We start from the raw sequence: 21,108 nt of genomic DNA, 5'->3' as shown, positions 1-21,108 counted from the left end.
TAAAGAGTGATGTGAGGTTCACACAGAAACCATTTAATATTGATCAATACTTTTAGGAAAAATCATGACTAAAAAAAATAAACATAATTGCCTTTTGATAAAGATAACACTGTAAAGGATAGTGTTACAGTTTCCTTATGATGGTTACAAATGGGAAGTCAAGGTTCTCCCTTGTGAAAGTGGCTTTTTGTTAAAAATATTCTTCCACAAAGCTTCCACAAAGCTGTGTGATGAAGGTTCAGCAGGAAATTTGTCAGTTCGTGGCTGATCTATAAATAACAAAGAAGATGTGCGCTTTAAGTTGAATCATTTTTAGTTAGTACAGGGAAGTTGTTCTGCTTGTGCTTCAGCCAGAGACGGTGCAAATAATGTCAGGCTTTGCTTCCACCTAGTGGCCATAGTTGAAATCGACTTATCAAAAAAAAAAATGCACCAGGTCAAACATATCACTGCGCTTGAATAGATAGTTCCTACTTTTAAAATGTTTATTAAAAAAAAAAAAAAAAAACTTAAATATAGTCTGAACTATATTGATTTAAAAAATTTAATTCATAATAGATAAATATGTACCTTCTAATTCTAAACAAATATTACAGGAGGGTTAACCAAAATTTTATGGGCGTACTTATTTTTCTTGGGAACGGTCCCATTACCACCACACAGAGGCGGCAGTTTGTCTCTTCATTCCGACACAGGTGTACCGAAATAGTTTTGACAAACGAAAATTTCTTCGGAAGTGAGTATCCTTTATTGAATTGTTCAAATCCTATATTGCCAATTTCAGGAAATGTTCTGACTTAAGTTCTTCAGCTAGTTCAAGTTAATCTGAATGTGATTTTTTTTTTTTTTTATATATAATTATTTTATTTGTTAATGGCATTATCTTTATAATTAACCTAGATACAACAAATACATTCAAGGTTCGTGGTCTATGATAATATGTTTAACTAAAGTGCCTTACAAAACACGAGCTGTTATCTTACTTCCACAAATTTGTCTCTTTCTTTTTTTCTCCTCTCAAATTTGCAATGTGCTAGTTAGCTTGTACCGAGCTAAGGGTGCTGGAAGACACGTGGGCCTCAAGTTTAGCTTCTGTGTTTAGCGAAATGTAGCCGATTGTCTTAGTGGCCTGTTTTGTCCTAAAGTACGTTTTTTTTATTTTTTTATTTAAAGATTCCATTAAAAATTAAATGCTAGTTCAGAATATGTTCCACCTGATATTAACTTTGCTTTAAATTTTGAACCTTTCTTTGTTACAGCAGCGAAGTTCAACGCTAACACAATGACTGGTCGGGCACGTGCTCGTTCGAGGGGCAGAGCACGCGGTCAAGACACTGCACCACCTGGAGCGGTAAGAGCAGTTACCGTCCAAGTTTCACATGCTAGTTAACGCTTTCAATTCAGCCTGACTGGTTTTCGACAACGCTGAAGACCATATACACATATAATATTGACTCATTTCAGTTGACTACTTGAGAAGAAACTTTTTACAGGTTATTATCAAGGGCATACTGAAAAGAAGGGCTGCCCTTGGCTCAGACTGAATCTGGAAATGAAAGACCAGTTGAAGTTGAGGCATTTATTTTAAAAAGAAATACACAGTGATTACACTGAGAGTGAAACTGGTTTGGAATAATTTAAGCAACATGAACTGCATAGCGTCTTCTTGTCATTCTGCATTTCTGATCTCATGTATGTCTGCTACTGTCCTACTACATTGGGTTTTACTTCATTGGTGCCAGCACTTAAGTGCGATGGAAATTAAGATAAGCCAAGATGTCACTATTCTGTTGCCCTAAGATGCACATATGAGTGTTAGTGAGTTAGTCTTTCTGTGCCTCAAAAGCAGGCAGCTCCTTTGTTTAGACCATTCTACGCAATACTAACAGATAGAAGTTGCTAAAGGCTGAAACCAACCCTTTAAAGAACAGAGAATCAACTGGCAGAATAACAACAATCCAATCAGTGCCATATTTGAGAATATTAATCTTTTTGACAATAACATCCTCAGGATTATTCCATATGTCTGGATATCAAAAGCACAGATGCTTAGTTAACATTATAAGTGCACTCCACTACATTTACATTTTACTCTACATTTTGGACAAGTTAAATGTCCCAGCTTTGTTCAGCTGGCATTACATTTGGGAAATGTCCTACTTTTAGTGCTCCATCACTGGTGCATGTGTGTCAACACCAACATAGCATGCCTCCGACCTTAATTGCAATTTTGTGGTATTCATAGTTTATATAATTTGAAAGGTAAATGCATTTAAGTTGCACAACTGCCATTTCAGAACAATCACACGTTTAACTGGAAATCATTCATTATAGTTATTAATCATCCTCAACCTTTAGATTTCATTCACCATAAAGGCCAGAGTTCACAAAATACTGCTTGCACTCTGAAATTATGTGCATTGTTACTGATGTGAGGTCAGTGAAATGACCAACCAATGTTTTTATGGTGAATTTGTTGTCAACCACTTTTCTGACGCTTACCCTACAAAGCTGAAAAGTCGGTACTATGCCAAAACTCTAGATGTCCCAGGGCTGCAGCACGGCTTTAGCCACAACTGAGAGGCGTGTTTTCACAGCCAGTGAGGAGGCTGTAATCAGTTGACATGGAAGCCGAAATGAAAAGTATGGCATTCCACACAAATGCTCCCAGCATGAATTTCGCCTTGATATCCAACACCATTTCTGTGGAATTAGGGGGAAAAAAAGTAGGTATGGTCCTCCATATTACAATCTCCATCCAGTTTTACAAGGCTTCATTTTCTTACGAAGTACGACTTAATCGTTCACTTAACTCTAACTGATATGAATTCAGATGATGTGGCCGAACTTTGGAATGTCATTTGGAAAATGTAGGATTTCATTTGAGATTACTGAGCTAGATTTAGCTGTAATCTATTCAAACTTGATTTGACTGGTACTTTACTCTAGATTAGATTTGCATTAACATGCTCTCGGATTGGCCAAACGGATGAGATGAAATGTACATCACATCTCTTTATAACAGTAAACAGTTTATCATCAGTATTGCAATCTACAAGATTAAGTGATAAAACTGCAGAATTATGGGCTAAAACTTAGCATCAGGCAGAGTTTGCCTTGGAGAAAAAGAATAAAACACTGTTTGGCTGTGGCCTGTGAAGGTGGATTGAAGCTGTTGTTTGTGCTGGGAGCCTTGATGTTGAAAGAAAAAATATTAACATGATCTCAAATAGTGATGCTCCGATCAGCATTTTTTGGACCGATCACCAAAATCATGATCTGCCCGATTGCCGATCACGGAAGGAATCGGACATTTCCATGTCTTTCATCTAGCAGAGAGTGCACCATTTATAGAAATTAAACCGCCAGAGGTAGCTGGGGACATGTAGAACAAGAATCTGGTGGAGTTTGCAGAAAACAATTGTTTTTTTTTAATTTTCTATTAATATTTTAATCTGCCCATATACATCATCCATTGGGTATGATTTCAGCATCAGATTATTAAACAATGATCAGGGGTGCAAACAGAGGTATGGTCAAAAAGGAGTGAGATTATCGAAGCCCACGCCCCCGCAGGAATTATCATATAATTACATTTTGCCACCACCTCTGCCATCCAGGGCTCACCCTATTCACACAAAAATGTTCTTTATATGAAAATACACTGTCCCAGTTCCTTGGAAATTCTTAAAAGTAAAGAATACTGAGACAACGCTGGAAACATTTGGCATGTCCCCTTTTTTTCAATTTTTTTGAAAAAGTCTGACATTTTGAATATGACTCAATACACACAAGTTCCAAAATATCACACCATTAACAACCTCAGTTCACTCTCATAGACTTTTATATCACCACAACTTTCTTTAGCGCACCGAGAAACAACAGAAAAATAGCCTCAGAGCAGCTAAAAAGACAAGTTTCTCACCGTTGCTCTCTGTATTTCAAATTACGCCGATATCGGAGCTTGCAGCGGCTCTACAGGTGACAGGTGAGTGTTAAGCTGGGCATACACTGTGCGATTTTTTTCAATCGCGTGATTCAGCTGCTGCTCATACTGTACGAGTGAATCGCAATGGTTAAAATGTCACAGCTCACGATTCCTGTTCTCACACTGTACAACCCGATGGTCTGATGCGATCTGGCTGCTCACACTACACGACACGTCGGACTCGGTCGCCGGTCGCTGCCATGCTGTTCTGTTGTCTTTTTCTTCTTCTGTTGACATTTTTCTCTTCCGTACCTATGTGCGCGCATGCGTAGTGTGACAGGATGAGGTAAATCGGCTCGTGCAACTGCTTCATTTGTGCGAGAGCCTCACGAGGAGCGACCAGGATTTCAAACAAGTTTGATTTTCATCCGATCGATCCGGAGGTGGTCGGGAGGGCTTAATCGTTTGTCGTTACCCCATGTATACTACACGATGCGAGACGCACGATTGAGTCAAAACTCGGCCCGATCTCCAAAATAGTCGCACGAGTGAAAATCTTGTCGACATCGGGCCAAAAATCGCACAGTGTATGCCCAGCTTTAGCCTGTTAGACACAGAGCTAGCATTAGCATGGACGACGGTAAGCGTTAACAAGCCTTTATTTTGATAACTGACTCGTCTTACCGACGTACTTGTCTCCGGACTTCCAATCGGTATGTGCTCTGACTTTCTTTCAGTGTAACTTGGGATTTTTCTCCTTTTTCTGTCCTTTTCACAAGTAGCTGCGCTTTACTTCTCTGGTTAAGGTCAGAAAATAACGTAAAAATCGTGCGCCTGCAGTTCACCGGGCTGTTGAGGCACTCCCCACGTGGGGTCATACGAACTCTGCGGTGCATTCAAATGCAACAGGAACATTAAACTTTACCGATGCAAACATAAAATAAATACTCTCCCGCTTCTTTTATTGGTCTCTATGTCAGTCCAGAGAGATTCGGGGCTGAACTTTGATGAAATTATAATCAGACATTACAACAACACCACCCCCTAAAAAAAAAAAAAACTCATCGGATCTGCACGATTCACACAAGTCCCCCAGACAGCTGTGAAAAAGGCGGCATCCGCCAAAAGGCGCGCCGTTTGCACCCCTGAATGATGCAGTGAAATGACTTGAAAATCACCACAGAGGTAGCTGGGGACATGTGGAACAAGAATCTGGTGGAGTCGGCAGAGAACATTTTGATTTGGTTCTAAAGGAAGTTTTCAAATATAACTATGCAGAAATGAGTTTGATTCTGAATATGCTTCAATAATTTTGTTCTATCATTTTGTTTTAATCATTAAAAAGAATGTAGTAAAAAAACAACCAAGTAATGACAGGTGTATGTATTCCAACAAATGAAAAATCAACTTCGATATAGATTTCTGAGTTTACAGGGTGCACTTGAATGCACCATAAATCCGCTCACACGCTTTACCGTACGACGCGATGTAAACGGGCACTCGATTTTCAAGTGTAGCTAGCGCGACCGTGCCTCTCCGAAGCGCAGATGGCGTGACCGCAGTAAGTTTCACATCTTTCTGACACTTTGAAGAAATTCCAGACAGGAGAGGTCATGTTGTCGAGATGCACTGTAGAGGTTTTGCCTGTTCGGTTCTGTACACACGTCCCGTACCACATTAGAAAGTGGTTGCTAGTAATTTACGTCACGTGATCGGCATTTTGATCGGCATATTTTTCCGATCGCCGATCAGGCTATTTTTGGGCATTATCGGCCGATCATGATCGGCAGCCGATCAATCGGAGCATCACTAATCTCAAACAATGTTTATAAGGAACCACATTTCCATCCACTTTTATCAGCTCCATGTCGTCGTCTTCTTTCTTTCTGACTCACCGGGCAACTAGTCAGGCTTCCCCACTGCTTTTAATCTGATATACAACACTTCTGCAACTTCTGAGACAAATGTCCATTCAGCTTAAGTTGACAGTTGCATTCTTGCCAAGCTTTCTAAACATGACTTTGTTTATGTCAAATAACTATTTTTTTTTAGCTGCAGTTAGCCTACATGTCTCTGCAAGGAAAGTAGATCTAAGATGTCCCTCACAGCAGAGCCTTTGGTTCGTCATTAGCAGTCAGCATTTAATGCTGCAACGAACACACTCACCTGTAGGGATGAAAATCGATAAGATTTTAATTGATACCAATGCCATTATCGATGCTTCTAATTAGGTGCTTATCAGTTATTTATCTATTCTTATCCCACTTTTCTACAAAGTAACAAGTACATTGAACAGGTTTTCAGCTTCAACAGAACATTACGATATGAAACTGAGTTTTGCACCATTAAATCCGGTTTAAGTACCATGAACTGTTAAGATTAAAATAAACAAGCTACATGACAATTTCAAAACAGTTCTATTCATTGCCAAGGATTCCTCATGAAAGAAGGCTCGGACTGAATGTGGAAAGTAAACGCTAGCTGAAACATAAGTTACAAACTTTGTGACAGAATAGACACGTTCACCATTTTAGCATAAATTTTGCAGTAAATGTCAACAGTCTTAGAGCTAATGATATATGTAGCAACAGTTACTCAGTTGTCATCAAATAAGAGCAAAATAACATTTTAATTTCGGCTTTAATCACGGTGTTAATTTTTTAACGTAGGATTGTTACTCACGATCTGTACTGTTGGTTAACAGTAGCACTTGTTGCGCATACGTCCTCATTTCACTTGCATTCAGTTTTGTCCAGCCCTTTAAAGCTGCGGTCGGCAACTTTTTTTTTTAGTCATATTAGCTTGAGCTGTCATGGGATTCTGGAAGTAGAATATTAAATAGGCTGTTTAGGAAAAATAACAAAATCTGTAGCTCCCTCTGAAACCTGTAATCATGCTTGCAAAAACCGAGCGCTCCCGGCTGTTTTTAACCAATCAAGTTAGGGTGGAGGAATCCTACCTGTCAATCACAGCTTGTGCACACGCTGCTGAGCGTGAGTCTGCCCCAGCTTGTGTGCGCTCACACTGGTGTGAACTCTCGTGCACAACCTCGTCCACAGAGGGGGAAGGGTTTGGGGGGTGATTCGGAGCTTGTTAGAGGTTGGGGGAGGGACCTGGAAGTTGTATCAGTTCGAATTTTCCGACTTTAGACTCGGAATTTTGAAAACCTGCCAACGGCAGCTTTAAATGTTTGCGTCTCTCGTACTCCCTTTGCTCACATAAACAGTATATTTGCACAGCTACATTTCCAATAAAGCTGCTCTCAATCCCATATATTGAAATTACTGTTTGGCTCAGGTAAAGTACAGTATGTCATCTGATAAGCATGCCATCAAAATAAGTAAATGTCTGTGCTGCAATTTCAGCTATATTTGAATATAAAGTTCACATTGTCAACACTGTTATAGCTCAACACTGCTGAAGCGGCTCACAAACGCAGCTACCTTTCCAGAGGCAGAGAAAGGCAGTGGCTGGTGTATAAATCCTCGATTTGGCAAGACTGGTTATGTTTGTCTCCTCCTTTCAGTCTGCAACATGAGTTTTGAATTAATTTCTCACTGTTAGGGAAAAGGAATTGTGTGATTTGGGAGTTTAACATTCAGTGGAGACTAGTGTAAATCGTTAGGATGAGACACTAATTTTATTTTTTCTTAAATCCCCCTCCACAACTCAAATCATTTAGAAAATGTTTAATTTTTTTTTTTTTTACCACCTTTCAGAGCCAGGCCCATGAATCTGCACCAGCACCTGCCCCTCCTACAGAGGGAGAGCTGGTTGGCAGAGGGAGGCAGAAAGGTGCTCCAGGAGCTTTTCCTGCAGACGGTACAGTCGCATTCTGGATTTATGTAGTGTCAAACTAACAAACGTTAACTGAAGCAAGGACTGAAGTGCAGAAGAACTGGCCATTTGAAGTCTGATTTTGAAGCTTATTAAATTCACTGCACCATGGCGATGAATATTATTTGGCAGTCCTTCAAAACAAAACTGTCTATTGTACATTCTAAGGCCTGTAAAGCTACAATATATTTAAACGGTGCATAGTAGATTAGATTTTTTTTTTTAAAGCATTGCAATACCGTTTAAACAGAGTGGTTCTAAGAGTGCTTATTTGGGTTTCACCAGCTGCCCTACAGATTTCGGCTGGATTTCAGCAGGTGAAACTGGGAGAGAGAGGTGGACGTCGCCGGGATTTTCATGATATAGGAATTAACACCAGACAGGCGATGGAGCATGTGAAGGAATCAAAGTGTGGTCTGTCATTTTGAATTAACTTGCACAACCCATTCAGATAATGTTCATTTTATTACCCTAGAGGAGTATTCATTTATTCTTAAAATTGTGTGTGCACATTTCTCCAGGAACATCTGGTGCTGTCATTAGGTTGTCAGCAAACTTCTTCCGCATTCTGTCCCGCCCTCAGTGGGTTCTGTATCAGTACCATGTGGACTACAACCCACCAATGGAGTCTCGCCGCCTGAGATCTGCCCTCCTTTTCCAGCATGAGCAAGTGCTTGGCTTAGCACGAAGCTTTGATGGTGCTATGCTTTTTCTGCCTCACAGATTGCATGGCAAGGTACAGTATATGTGTGGATACAGCTGTTTCAAACAGCAAATTAGAGTAATAAAGTAGGTGTAATTTGATTTGATGTCTCTGTATTTATTTCAGTGTAAGAGCCGTCAAATAAATTTAGTTTCCATCAGAGTAATCTAGGCTTCCTCTGTTGTAATGAAATTTTTAGGAGACTGTGCTCTACAGTGAGACCAGGAATGGAGAGAAGGTTCAAATAACAGTCACCCTGACAAATGAACTGCCACCCACATCGCCAGTGTGTATTCAGTTCTACAACATCATATTCAGGAGGTAAGTTGTCCTGTTTCAGGTCTTTGCATCAGCTAAGTTGAAAAGAATTTCCTCGAATAATTAGATTATAGCTACACCTCCCCAGCATAGTTTGGATCAGTGCAAACTTAGAAATGTCTCAGTCATGGTGTTTCATTTTTACAGGATCTTGAGAATCCTCAACATGCAGCAGATTGGACGCAACTACTACAGCCCCAGTGATCCACTCAACATTCCACAACACAAGTATATCGGCTGTTTTTTACTCTGTTTTGCAAATCATATACTAAGTTCCAAGAATCTAAACCGTTATGGCATGATGTGTAAACATATGCAAGTAGTGAAGTCCTTTTCCACTGATTTTATATTTATTTATTTATATATATATATATGTATATACTCGCACACTTAGAAAATCTAAATATTTGAAAGCATGTCCCATTTACAAAGTAGATGTCTTGCCATCTGCATTGTACTTTTCAAATGAAAAAGAGCTCAACTCCTCAGGTCTACAGATGATAAAGAAGGAACTACACTTAATAGGCTATCTGCACTACTTTGTCTGTGTTAATATTTCTGCTAACATGCATCATACGATCATTTTAGAAGCAAATTTTTATCCCGGTTGTTTATTTGTCTGTACTTGAAACTGTACTTGTACTGTTAAATTGTTGCCAACTATCTTAATTTTTTCCTCAAATGCTTAAATAATTTTCCAAATTCAAAAATTGCCAAACATCAACACCTCCTGATTCTTTCATCTCTTGTGAAGTGTTCTTGATTATCTGTTTAGTTGGGTTTGTTGACTTAGGATTGTAAATATTTCACAAAGTAAACAATGAATTGGCTAAAATGAACAGAAAATGGAGTAGTTAAATGCAGGCCTCTTCACAAGTTAGAAGCGAAAAATGATTGTTATTCTATTGTAAGAATTACATCTGGAACGAAAAAGTGATTCTTTTCTTTTTTTTAATTTTTATTTTAGGCTGACCATCTGGCCAGGCTATAGCACCACCATCTTGCATTATGAGTCTTCCATCATGATGTGCACTGACGTGAGCCACAAGGTGCTGCGAAGTGAGACGGTGCTCGACTTCATGACTAACCTGAGGCATCAGTGTGGAAACCAGCGCTTCGCTGAGATCTGTGGCAAGGAGCTTATTGGGCTCATAGTCCTAACAAAGTAATTTCACACCTAAATGCATCATTTTTGTCTTGCAAAAGTCTTGCATCTTTATAATGTTATACTTGGCAGCAATGTTCCCTCTAATTTTTCATATGTCTGGTCATACACACAAGCTCCCTGAGCACACTGAGGACCACTGTGAGCAACATCAGATGTGCACGCTGTGGCCACACACCAGTTTCACACCCGTTTAAAACCGTGGATCATAGCAAGTTACATGGCTTATTAAAAGAATCAAATCACAGCAGCAATTTTCATTAGTTTACTTTTAATATAAACGATTTGGCCCACCAAACCCTCTAACCGCCAAAGTCGCAGAATTGCGACATTATGTCAGCATAAACAAAACAGTCTGTAGATAAAATAAACGGGCTTTAAGGTGTTCAGTCCTCCTACCACTAGTTGGCAAACATGTTACCCTTTCAAACAAGACCAAGCTCACGTCATTTTGTAGTTCAAAGTGTCCATATAAAGCAGTGCAAAAAGCCACGCGAGCTCAGATACGGAAGTAGTTATTCAGAGCTTTTCTGTAGAGACGTGCAAGTCGAATTTTTATTGTCAGCGAACTATTAGTGAGTTTTTAACACCATGGCTTGTAAGAAGTTGAACCGTGCGGAGGTATTGAGCATGCTATTTGCCGACTCCGAAGGAGAGTTTTTACCTCGTGAGGAGGAGGATCGGACGAGCACTCATGCTTCCCACGGTGAAACTTCCGAAGGCAATGGTGCCGGCATGCGAAGCGAGGCTGTTCTCCAAGCACACACACACTCTCCAACTCATTCGGTGCCGTTATCCAACCTCAATGGAGTGGGTGGTAGTGGGGAACGCGGTCGCAGTGTCCGTAGAGGTGTTGGTTGAGGAATCAGGGGTGGGAGAAGTGGGTCTGGTATCTCTAGCATGCGCTGTCTCCACCCAGCCCCCGGTGGTGCGGCTAGCCGCGGCGCTTTGCCTATCCGCCAGCGCAATGATCCTGACATCGGATCACACAATGTTCACGCACAAACACATACTCCTTCTGTCCCTTTATCTGGCTTTTACGGGGTGGGTGGCAGTGGCGAGTCATAATATGCAAATTAGATCAATAATTTCATACCCCACAAACTATGGATCATGGGCAACATTTTTCTAATGTACAGTAGGCATCTATCTTTAACCCCCTTTCAGCCACCAGCTTTTGAAATATTAATGTCAAAATCCAGTATTTTCGAAAAACAATCTTGGCGCCTAAAGGGTTAAAATGAAAAAGACTAATCTTGTTGTTCATGTTATATGTGAGAGTCATGCTTTGGCCATGGAAAGAGTAGACCTTTCTCACTCGAAAAAGAAAAAATCTCACCCAGTTTCACCGCTTGTTCTTCTATTTGCACATACTCAGACAGCCATTCCATCCTAAAAGAACCGCATTTCTTTTTTTACTTTGGCTTGATGAGTGGATGTGTCGCTGGCGCTGCCCGTTCGTTTCGCTATAATAAGGGGTTGCGTCTCTTAACTCCTAACTCCGCCGCACTGTTGTTATCTAACTAACCTGCTGGGCACATATGCAAGCACTATCTATGCTATGATTGGCTGCATAGCGTAAGTAAACCGTATGGTATCATTGGCTGAACACCTGTCACTTACTGCGTTACATTGAAAAATGGTACAAAAAAACGTTAGGTCTGATATTAGATATTAATTAATACGTTTATGGTGAATTTTATTTCATGCGCTACATAGATTTTCTTGTGCGCTGAGACTGTGTGAGCAGTGCATGATTGCGCAGGTGCGCAGCTTAGAGGGAACATTGCTTGGCAGTTTCCAACGTATGGTAACCCTGGTGAGTCACAGCTGACCACCAGTTGCTACTGTCTGCCTATTCTCAGTTTAGTTAAGAGCTTTATTGTCCCTCCAGGAGAAATTTGATTTGCAGTGCAACTAACACAACAACAATAAATAAAACAATGACATAAAACAATGTCGCAGAGTACAGCACAACCAAACTTGATTTGAACAATCCTAAACGAAGTAAGAGTATAAATATCAGAATATAATAAAGTGTATAAAAGATGCCACAAGAACAGTGCATTTAAGGATTGTGCAAATTGATTGCATGTGGAACAAAGGAAAATTTATACCTACTTGTACGTGCCCGAGGTCGCTTATATCTCCGTCCAGACGGCAGAGAAATGAATTCCTCCAACAATGGGGGATCAAGGCTAGACAAGATGGACCGAGCCTTCTGTAAGACTCGTCTGTCAAAAATCTGAGAGAGCTGCTGCATGCCAATTATCTTATTTGTGTCTCTCACAATTTTGTGGAAACAATTTTTGTTTTTAACCGACAAATTTCCATAAAATGAGATTAAGCGAAAAGTTAAAACTTGGCTCAATAAAAATTTTAGTTAGCAGAAAGTATAATCTCTGCAGGCCCTTTTTGCAGATTGTTGAGGTATTTGGGTCAACAAATTATTGACCCCAAATATTTATATGAACCCACCATCTCCACTGCTGTACCCTTAATAACTGTTGGGTAAGCTGGATGTGGTGTTTTCCTTAAGTCAATGACCATGCCCTTAGTTTTTTGAACATTTAACTTGAGGAAATGGCAGTCACACCACTCCACAAAGTCGGTTGTAACTGGCCCATGGTCAACCTCTCCATCCTGGAGTAAACTGACTAAGACTGTGTCGTCAGCAAATTTCAAGAAATGCCTGTCAGTGGGGTGACTCCTGCAGTCATTTGTATATACAATAAAGGGGACAGGACACACCCCTGTGGAGAACCTGTAGAAGTAATCTTCTTCTTTTGGGATGAGACACCATTTACCTTGACTGAGGCGTACCTATTAAAAAGTCTGTGAGGCATTTCACCATTCCAAGATCAAGACTAAAAAAGGACACAAATTTATGGTATAAATGAGTGGCTGAATTGTATTAAAAGCTGAGGAAAAGTCTACAAATAAGTCTAACATGGGTTTTCTTACCCTCAAGATGCTTGTAAAAAAAGTTAAATAGAGTGGTGGTAGCATCCTCCACTCCTCTATTTGGCCGATAAGCAAATTGCATCGGATCAAGCAAGTCCTTCGTTCACCAGAAATTCCTTGATCAGTCGCTCCAAACTCTTCATAACCAATGAAGTGAGAGCTACTGGTCTAAAATCATTCAGCTCTTTAGGTGATGCAATCTTGGCCACAGGTACTATAATAAGCCCCTTTCACACTGAGACCCGCTACCTTAGCGGGTCCAAATTGCCACTTCGACCCGTGTCGAGCAATGTGAAAGCTTGGCGTGTTAGGTGACACGTGTCGCCTGAAGCCGAGTTCAGGGGGCATTGCCTAGTGGCAGAGCGTCACACGAAACACATAAAATGCTGGGCGTGTACAATGACGTAGGCACTTTCTCGGCAGCCCTTCCAGCAGAGGTCCATCTTTCACCGTCCCCGACATGTGGCGGTAAATAACGTCCTCTGCTCGGAGGCTGAGGAGCTCGCGGACCTCCTTGTCTCCCCAGTTGGCCATCTTCAAAAATGTCTCGAACTTGATGTAAAAAAGAGTGAAACTTGTCCTTACCTGTCGCTGTTGTTCTGAATCAGCTGTCCATTCTGTCTTTTAAACTCCTCACGCCACGCCCACCCCGCGTCAATTGCTTTCACACCAAACTCGGCTTGGCTAGGGTCCGACGCGGGTCGAAAGGCGAGTCGAGTTGACACGCCAGCCCGGGTCGTCAGTGTGAAAGGAACAGCGGACACGCTAAATTTGCGAATTAAACGCGGGTTATTCCTCAGTGTGAAAGGGGCTATAGACTCCTTCCACAGTAAGGGGACCTTCCCCCGAGTGAGAGAGGAATTAAATATATCACTGAAAACATCACATAGTTGATCTGCGCAGACTTTTGAAAGTTTTCCAGTGATCATATCTGGAACACGGATCTTACATCAGAGGCAGTGATAGTAAGTGGAGAGATTAGACTACATTCAGCCCACCTATCACCCAAGTTTCTATATGCAATTGAGAAGTCATATTCATCATCAAAACGTGAATAAAAGTCATTAAATGCATTTGCGAGCTCTGAGTTCTCACTAAAACCAGCAACATTAAATGGCCTATTTTGCCTCTTATCCTGGCCTGTCATGGCTTTCATGCCATCCCATACTGCCCTTAAGTCATTGCTATGAAATGTCTCCTAATTTTTTTGTTTGTATTGTAATTTGGCCCTCCTAATTTCATATCCAACTTCTTTTTTAGCTTCTGATTCTTCCTCTCTGCCGCCACCATGTAAATAGGCCTTATGTTTCCTGTGCATTGCATCCTTTACTGCTCTATTTAACCAAGGTTTGTTATTGGGAAACACCTTCACATGTTTGGTTGGGATAACGGACTCCTATAAATAGCTTGCATAAGAGGATATCACCTCAGTTCTCTCATCAAGATCAAAAGAGTTAAAAACCTTCCAGTCCGTACACTCATTCCTTTAGTGAAGCTGTTGGTAACGGCCAGAAATAGTTGAGTGTAAATCCATGTTTTTTTACTATTCAAAAAGTAAAGAATGGAGAGTTGATCAGTTGCAACCAGGTAGTCGTGAGACTCAAACCCTCCTGCTAGGAGGCAGAGAAAGGTAATAATAAGCAGATATCAATTCAACACTTAATCGTATTCCCTGTGGTGTCTCTGCTGTAATTTAAGTTGACCTACGCCAGTTTCCCTTTCAGTGACATTCATTTGATGCAATTAAATGAAAATCATGCTAATATGTTTTTATGGTATCTTTTGCAGTTTGGTTAGGTTTTGTAATATTTCTTCCCTGTGATTGTTATCGAGTTATGTGTTCCACACCCAGAGATACTGTTGGAGGAGCCATCTTCAGAGCAAACGTAGAGGGCATTTGAGTTAAAGGACACCACTGTGGAACATCCATAGAACATTTCAGGAGTCCAATACATGTGAATTGCTTTATTTCCAATTTCAGGTACAATAACAGAACCTACAGGATTGATGATATTGCTTGGGATCACACTCCGAACAACACTTTCAAGAAAGGAGAAACGGACATCTCCTTCAAGAACTACTACAAGACCGTAAGTGTCGATACTCCCCATGTTGGTCAAACAGGGAAACTTGTACACAAGCCTTAATACTTTGACACATACACAATGCCTGACGTAAAGAAGATGCTAAAATGCTGTGACTCATATTAGAATTGTACACAATGCAGTGCATGAAAAGTTTGGAATAGATTTGCTGTTGGAAACTTCAAGTGTGTACCCGAGTGTAAAATGGCCTCACTCATGAACCATTCCTTTTCCTCTCCCCTCTTACATGTCATTTCTCTTCATAGCAATATGGCTTGGACATCAATGATGGGAACCAGGCGCTGCTCATCAGCCATGTGAAGAAGATGGGTCCTGCTGCAGGCCCTCCTCCTGGCCCAGCCATGCTTGTCCCAGAGCTGTGCTACCTCACAGGTTCAACCTTTCTCAACTTAAACTTGAAAATCATTTGACACATTCTTTGTTTCACCTGTTACATCAATATCAAATATGTATGAGCATGAAATTTTGCAGGGTATTTCATTAAATAAATCAATTATGAATGTAGAAAATGTGAAATGCTTATCATTGTTGCAGCACAAGTTTGTTCTAAAACTTCAGTCTGTTCAGACGTCTTCCACAGTAAACCATAAATGGGTGTAAACTTAAAGTAAAACTTCTGTTTTGCAGGTTTAACTGATAAGATGCGTTCAGACTTCACCATCATGAAAGACTTGAGCTTGCACACCAGACTGAGCCCAGAGCAGAGGGAGAAACGTCTCGAAAGATTTATCAGTAACATACAGCAGTAGGTGTATAATATCCGAGTTAACCAGAGGAGCAAGTTTTTGTCTTATTTAATCTGTGTGGTTGCATCCAAATTTTTAATCTCTGAACTGTTGCAGGTATCCAGAACTGTGACAATGATGTGATTTCAAGGCTTTGAATCCCAATTAGTCCCTATTGGATTTTTTTCCCCATCAGTGGAGAGATTTTGTGAAATGTTGAAATCAAACCTTGGTGACATGAATTTGTGACATTTTAAAAAATATGTTTCAGATATGTAATTTTAGTCTCTTTACATGGGTTTTCTTTGAAATGGTCTTCATCCCATCTGTTTTTGTCATAACAACTGCTTAGATTTAAATCCTGAACATTATTTCTTAGGAATGCTGAAGCACAGGCAGAGCTGGATAAGTGGGGACTCTGCTTTGATAAGCAACTTCTAAATCTGACTGGCAGAGTCATCGGAGGAGAGAGGATTTTCCAAGGATCAAAATCGGTAATGCAACTCTGGTTGCATAACTTACATTTGTTTGAATTCAGTTGACTATGATGTAGATTTAGATATTTATGTGATATGGTTCCTAGTTTGACTACAACCCTCAAACAGCCGACTGGTCCAGAGAGATGCGCGGAGTACCTCTGATCAGTGCTCCCCCACTGAATAACTGGTTCATGTTTCACACCCGTCGCAACGCCAATGAAGCGCAGTCCCTCCTGCAGACCCTTGGCAAAGTCTCAGGTCCACTGGGCCTCCGCATACAGAGAGCTGTCATGTAAGTTCAGTGTATACAAGGTATAGCTTTATCATTATGGAAAAAATATTGATAATCCTCCTTTTGAGAGCCCAAATAGAGCTATGTTAGGTTAGGTACAGCTTAGTCTGTATGATAATGGTTAAAAGAAATACTAAACTGAATTTCATTCAATTCGTTAAGAGTTTGAGCAGTTGAAGTTTTTGGAGTGGATCTGGATTAGTTTTTTTTTAAATTTGGTTTTGAATTGTTCTGGTAGAGTTTACACTTTTAATGCAATTCTAGTTTGAGGACAATGGAAGCAGTTTGTTTGCAAAGTGCTTTGAATACATTGTTTTAATTCCTCTTTGTAGGAATATTTTTAAATATAACTGAATACAAAATGTAATGTTGCCCCGCTGAATTATTTTTTTTCATGTAATTTCATCATCGATGCTTTTTTTTTTTTTTAACTGCAGGGTTGAGTTTGATGACCATAAAGAGTCTCTTCTCAAAGCCTTGCAGCACAACATCGGACCCGATACACAGATGGTTTGTGTTTAAATGATCAGATGTTTTATATTAGCTACAGAAAGCAACTCCTATTTAGAGTTTTTAACACATGGATATTTTAGTAATTTGTTTATGAACCATGGAGGAGCAGTAGGATTTAGTTCTAACATCAACTGGGTGAGGCACTGAACTCATAATACTAATTCATAAAACTTTTCTGGAAACAAACTTCTATTTTTGAAGATGCACACCCTTCAACTCTTCTTTCAACAGCACTGTGGCTTGTTCTTTTTAATGCACAAACACACATTGGAAAACATGGAGCAAATAAATGTAAACATCACTTATGAAGCTTAGAATGTTAGATTGAAGCTTTAAAACACAAGATTTCAAATGAACTGGAAAGTCTTTTTATATTCTGCTCTGAAATGGAGAATTTGGCAATCCTCACTCCAATCAAAGTTTTTGACTACTTACTTTATTACATAAAGTATTACAGAAATATATTGTCAGTTACCAGGGACTCATCTTTAGTCAGCGATCACATGTACAACCTCGTATCTGTCATGATAGAAGGCTTAGAGATGTTACAAAAATGAACAAAGCATAATTAGATTTTCTGGTGTTTTCCATTTATTAGGTGGTGGTAGTCCTCCCCAACAACAGAAAGGACAAGTACGACAGCTTGAAGAAGTTCCTTTGTGTGGACTGTCCCGTTCCAAGCCAGTGTGTATTATCCCGCACCCTCAGCCGACCTCAAGCACTCATGACTGTGGCAACCAAGATTGCAATGCAGATGGTGTGCAAAATGGGAGGAGAGCTGTGGAGTGTGGAAATTCCTGTAAGTTGTGAGCTTTTTGGTCTGAAAAACAACCAGAACACAAACTCCAGCCAGCTGTATCTCTCTCATTATCATCATCTTCCCCTCAATGTTGAGCCAGAACAGCTTACTTCAACTACTTTACTCTCAAAGTTATTAAACAACTAGAGGTCCAATTGAGCCATATGGATTATGTAGGAGTGAACATTCGGACTTCTTTTGTTTTCAATAGAGCTGGAGAGTAATTACATTAATGCGAAACATGTCAAATAAAAAAATGCTGTTAAGAAGGTTAGGACAATGTCTTGCAGGCGTGACCCGTTGTCATGTTAACACATGGGAATTAGGCACAAATATTGATATCAGATCAAGGAGAAACATCCGATTTTGTCAGCCAGAAATCCTGGTTTTTAATTCCACACACTGGAAGGCATTTTCCAAAGATTTCAGTTTCAGTATTCAAAATTGTGTTTGCATGTGTCATTTCCAGCTGCCTGTTGGAAAACACCTTTTTTTTTCTTCCTGCTTGTTTGCCATCTTTACTTTTTCTTTTCCTCAGTTCTTTATTCTTGTTAAGGTTAAATATCTCATTATCCATCCATCCATTTTCTATACCGCTGAATCCGTCGGTCGGGTCGCGGGGATATCTCATTGTATGCTCGTATTTTAGCCGGTTTGGATTTTGATCATACTAGATTCGTTTTTTAGCCGTACCCTGGAATTTCTTAAGGTTTGGGTCAAAAGATGACAGACCATGATGTTTCATTATTACATTCTTCTGATTGGTTGGCGCAGCTCAAACAGCTGATGATTGTGGGCATTGACTGCTACCATGACTCCACCGCTGGGAAAAGATCCATTGGTGCTCTCGTGGCCAGCCTTAACAACACCATGAGCAGGTTAGTATCAGAAACATAGATGGCAACTGATTGTTGAAGGGCACTGGTTTGCCTTTATGGTATATTGTACATTTTTCCTACAGTGAATTCAAATATGCTTAACATGTGCACAAATGGGCATGAAATTACTTTAATGGGCTCTATTGACATGTCATCAGTAATATTTCCAATTTTTCTGTTCAAGATGGTTCTCGAAGTGTGTGCTGCAGCACAAAGGCCAGGAAATCATGGATGGATTGAAGATGGCCTTCGTTGGCAAGTTGCTTTGCTCAGTTTGTCATTTTTACGGCAGACTCATCGGCATACTGAATGACTGTCGTAACTGACAGCGACATTGTTTTGCAGGTGCACTGAAAGACTACTTGAAGTTCAACAACTGCTTGCCTTCACGCATCATCGTGTACAGAGATGGTGTGGGAGATGGCCAGCTGCACAGTGTGGTCAACTATGAGGTTTCGCAGATCATGGACTCCATCAGGTCCATGGGGCAGGACTACGAGTAAGTCCAAACCTTTTGTTAAAAAGTCTTTTTGTTCAATTTCTTATGTAAAGGTGATGACACTGAGCGCATAACGCCCATATGTGTCAACAAAAAGTAGTTAGGATTTTGGCTTCTTTGTTCTACCTTTCTGTAGTTATTGATTAGGGAGCTCACAAAACTGGAATTTTACATGACAGTTGCCAGGTTTTGTTAGGATCTCTCCATCTGCTTGTTGTAGACCCAAGCTGAGTGTTGTGGTGGTGAAGAAGCGCATCAACAGCAGGTTTTTCGCCATGATTGGTGACAAGATTTCCAACCCTCCACCAGGCACCGTCATTGACTCAGAGGTCACCCGCCCAGAGTGGTACGTTGTTTGTTCTCTAGATGTTCTTTTATGATATGTTGTAGTATGGGAAGGAAACGCTGTTAACACCTTTTTATTTAATTCTTTTAGGTATGACTTCTACATTGTGAGCCAGGCTGTGAGATGTGGAAGTGTCTCACCAACCCATTACAATGTTGTGTATGACACCAGTGGACTAAAGCCTGATCACATGCAGCGGCTCACCTACAAGCTGTGCCATTTGTACTACAACTGGCAGGTGAGCTGGTTTTGAAAATAATAATTGCACATGTTTGTGAGATGTTGGAAAGCTATGAAGTTAGATATTTGGGTTTTGTATGTCTCAAAAGGTCTTCACAGGTTTGAGTTTCACTTTTTTATTCGCTTTACCGGTATGGTGTGTGTGTTTATGTTTATGCTTAAAGGTGTGCATCTTCATGTGGCCAGTGTTATTTAGTCATGTATAATGATGGTAACGGAAGATCCAATTGATTGATGACCTTATAATGAGCCGGGTCAAATGAGCATAAAGGGCCAGCAAGCTTCGATAGCCACATATTGAAAAGTGAGATATTGACTGACTGTTTAATAACTCTGCTGTGTAGACTACAACCAGGAGGCATGCACCTCTTCTCTGCCACCTAACAGAAGTTGCTTAAAGAAAGAACAGTAATTTCAGTCCATAGTTTAGATTTATATTTTTAGTCGTTGAAAATAATTTGTAGGTTTTAGTTTCTGACATTAGGTTTGTGATCAATGTGTTTTATTGGCCCTTTGCTTTTTTCATATTCTGGTATATGTATTTGAAAAACAAAATGACTGTTCAAACATGAAATTGGGTAAAAAAAAAAAAATCACAGAACATTAATGGAGATGAGCAGAGGTACATGTAATGAACATTTATTACAGTGAAGAAATGTTTGGCGTGCTTTTGGCAACAAAGAAATTAGAACCCATCTTGCTCATTGTGTTTTTGAGTCTCAGGAGCTGCATGCATGATTTTCTCCTTTTGTGCTTTAGGGGATCATCCGAGTGCCCGCTCCCTGTATGTACGCCCACAAGCTGGCTTTTCTTGTGGGGCAGAGCATTCACAGGGAAACCAATGTCCAACTGGACGACTACCTCTTCTATCTTTAGGGAGAAAAAGATGAACCACTTGAGGCACAGACTCTAATTATCTTGTGCAGGGCTCCGTGATAGCTGTTAAGTTTTAAGTTTGTTAGTCCTTGCAGCTGGTGTTGTTGAGTTGTTTGTGTTTGTAATAAACCTTTAATGTTGTGTGTCCTATGGTTCAAGTTAAGTCCGATAGGCAAACATTACAAAATATCAAATTTATTTAGATTTAGTTTCATCAGAGTGCCCACTCCCTGTATGTACGCCCACAAGCTGGCTTTTCTTGTGGGGCAGAGCATTCACAGGGAGCCTGATGTCCAACTGGACGACTACCTCTTCTATCTTTAGGGAGAAAAAGATGAACCACTTGAGGCTCAGACTCTAGTTATCTTGTGCAGGGCTCCGTGATAGCCGTTAGTTAAGTTTTAAGTTTGTTAGTCCTCGCAGCTGGTGTTGTTGAGTTCT

The 21,108-nt window shown here is 40.3% G+C and overlaps 1 protein-coding gene across 1 annotated transcript; it reads left to right on the top strand.

Moving 5' to 3' along the window:
* Positions 1-1,282: 1,282 nt before the first annotated feature.
* piwil1 (piwi-like RNA-mediated gene silencing 1) lies at positions 1,283-21,004 on the top strand. The gene is made up of 20 exons (XM_075469107.1): positions 1,283-1,366; positions 7,654-7,750; positions 8,051-8,179; positions 8,287-8,501; positions 8,668-8,789; positions 8,934-9,014; positions 9,754-9,951; positions 14,897-15,005; positions 15,266-15,392; positions 15,648-15,765; positions 16,125-16,239; positions 16,329-16,516; positions 16,954-17,026; positions 17,628-17,828; positions 18,603-18,706; positions 18,891-18,957; positions 19,036-19,205; positions 19,426-19,551; positions 19,642-19,789; positions 20,551-21,004. The coding sequence occupies exons 1-20, from the start codon at positions 1,283-1,285 to the stop codon at positions 20,665-20,667; spliced, it is 2,589 nt and encodes an 862-aa protein (XP_075325222.1). The 3' UTR covers positions 20,668-21,004.
* The last annotated feature ends 104 nt before the right edge of the window (positions 21,005-21,108 follow it).

Source organism: Odontesthes bonariensis, chromosome 6 (genome assembly GCF_027942865.1).
Source record: "Odontesthes bonariensis isolate fOdoBon6 chromosome 6, fOdoBon6.hap1, whole genome shotgun sequence".
Classification (NCBI taxonomy): Eukaryota; Metazoa; Chordata; class Actinopteri; order Atheriniformes; family Atherinopsidae; genus Odontesthes; species Odontesthes bonariensis.
The sequence above is the reverse complement of the archived record's forward strand: the minus strand, read 5'-3'. Positions and strand labels throughout refer to the sequence as shown.

What these genes read in the sequence shown, in the direction of transcription:
- piwil1 (XM_075469107.1), top strand. Translation starts at nt 1,283, where the DNA reads ATGACTGGTCGGGCACGTGCTCGTTCGAGGGGCAGAGCACGCGGTCAA. An exon ending in GGGCTCATAGTCCTAACAAA is followed by an intron (nt 9,952 to 14,896) that starts GTAATTTCACAC and finishes TTCCAATTTCAG; the next exon opens with GTACAATAACAGAACCTACA. An exon ending in CGCATACAGAGAGCTGTCAT is followed by an intron (nt 16,517 to 16,953) that starts GTAAGTTCAGTG and finishes TTTTAACTGCAG; the next exon opens with GGTTGAGTTTGATGACCATA.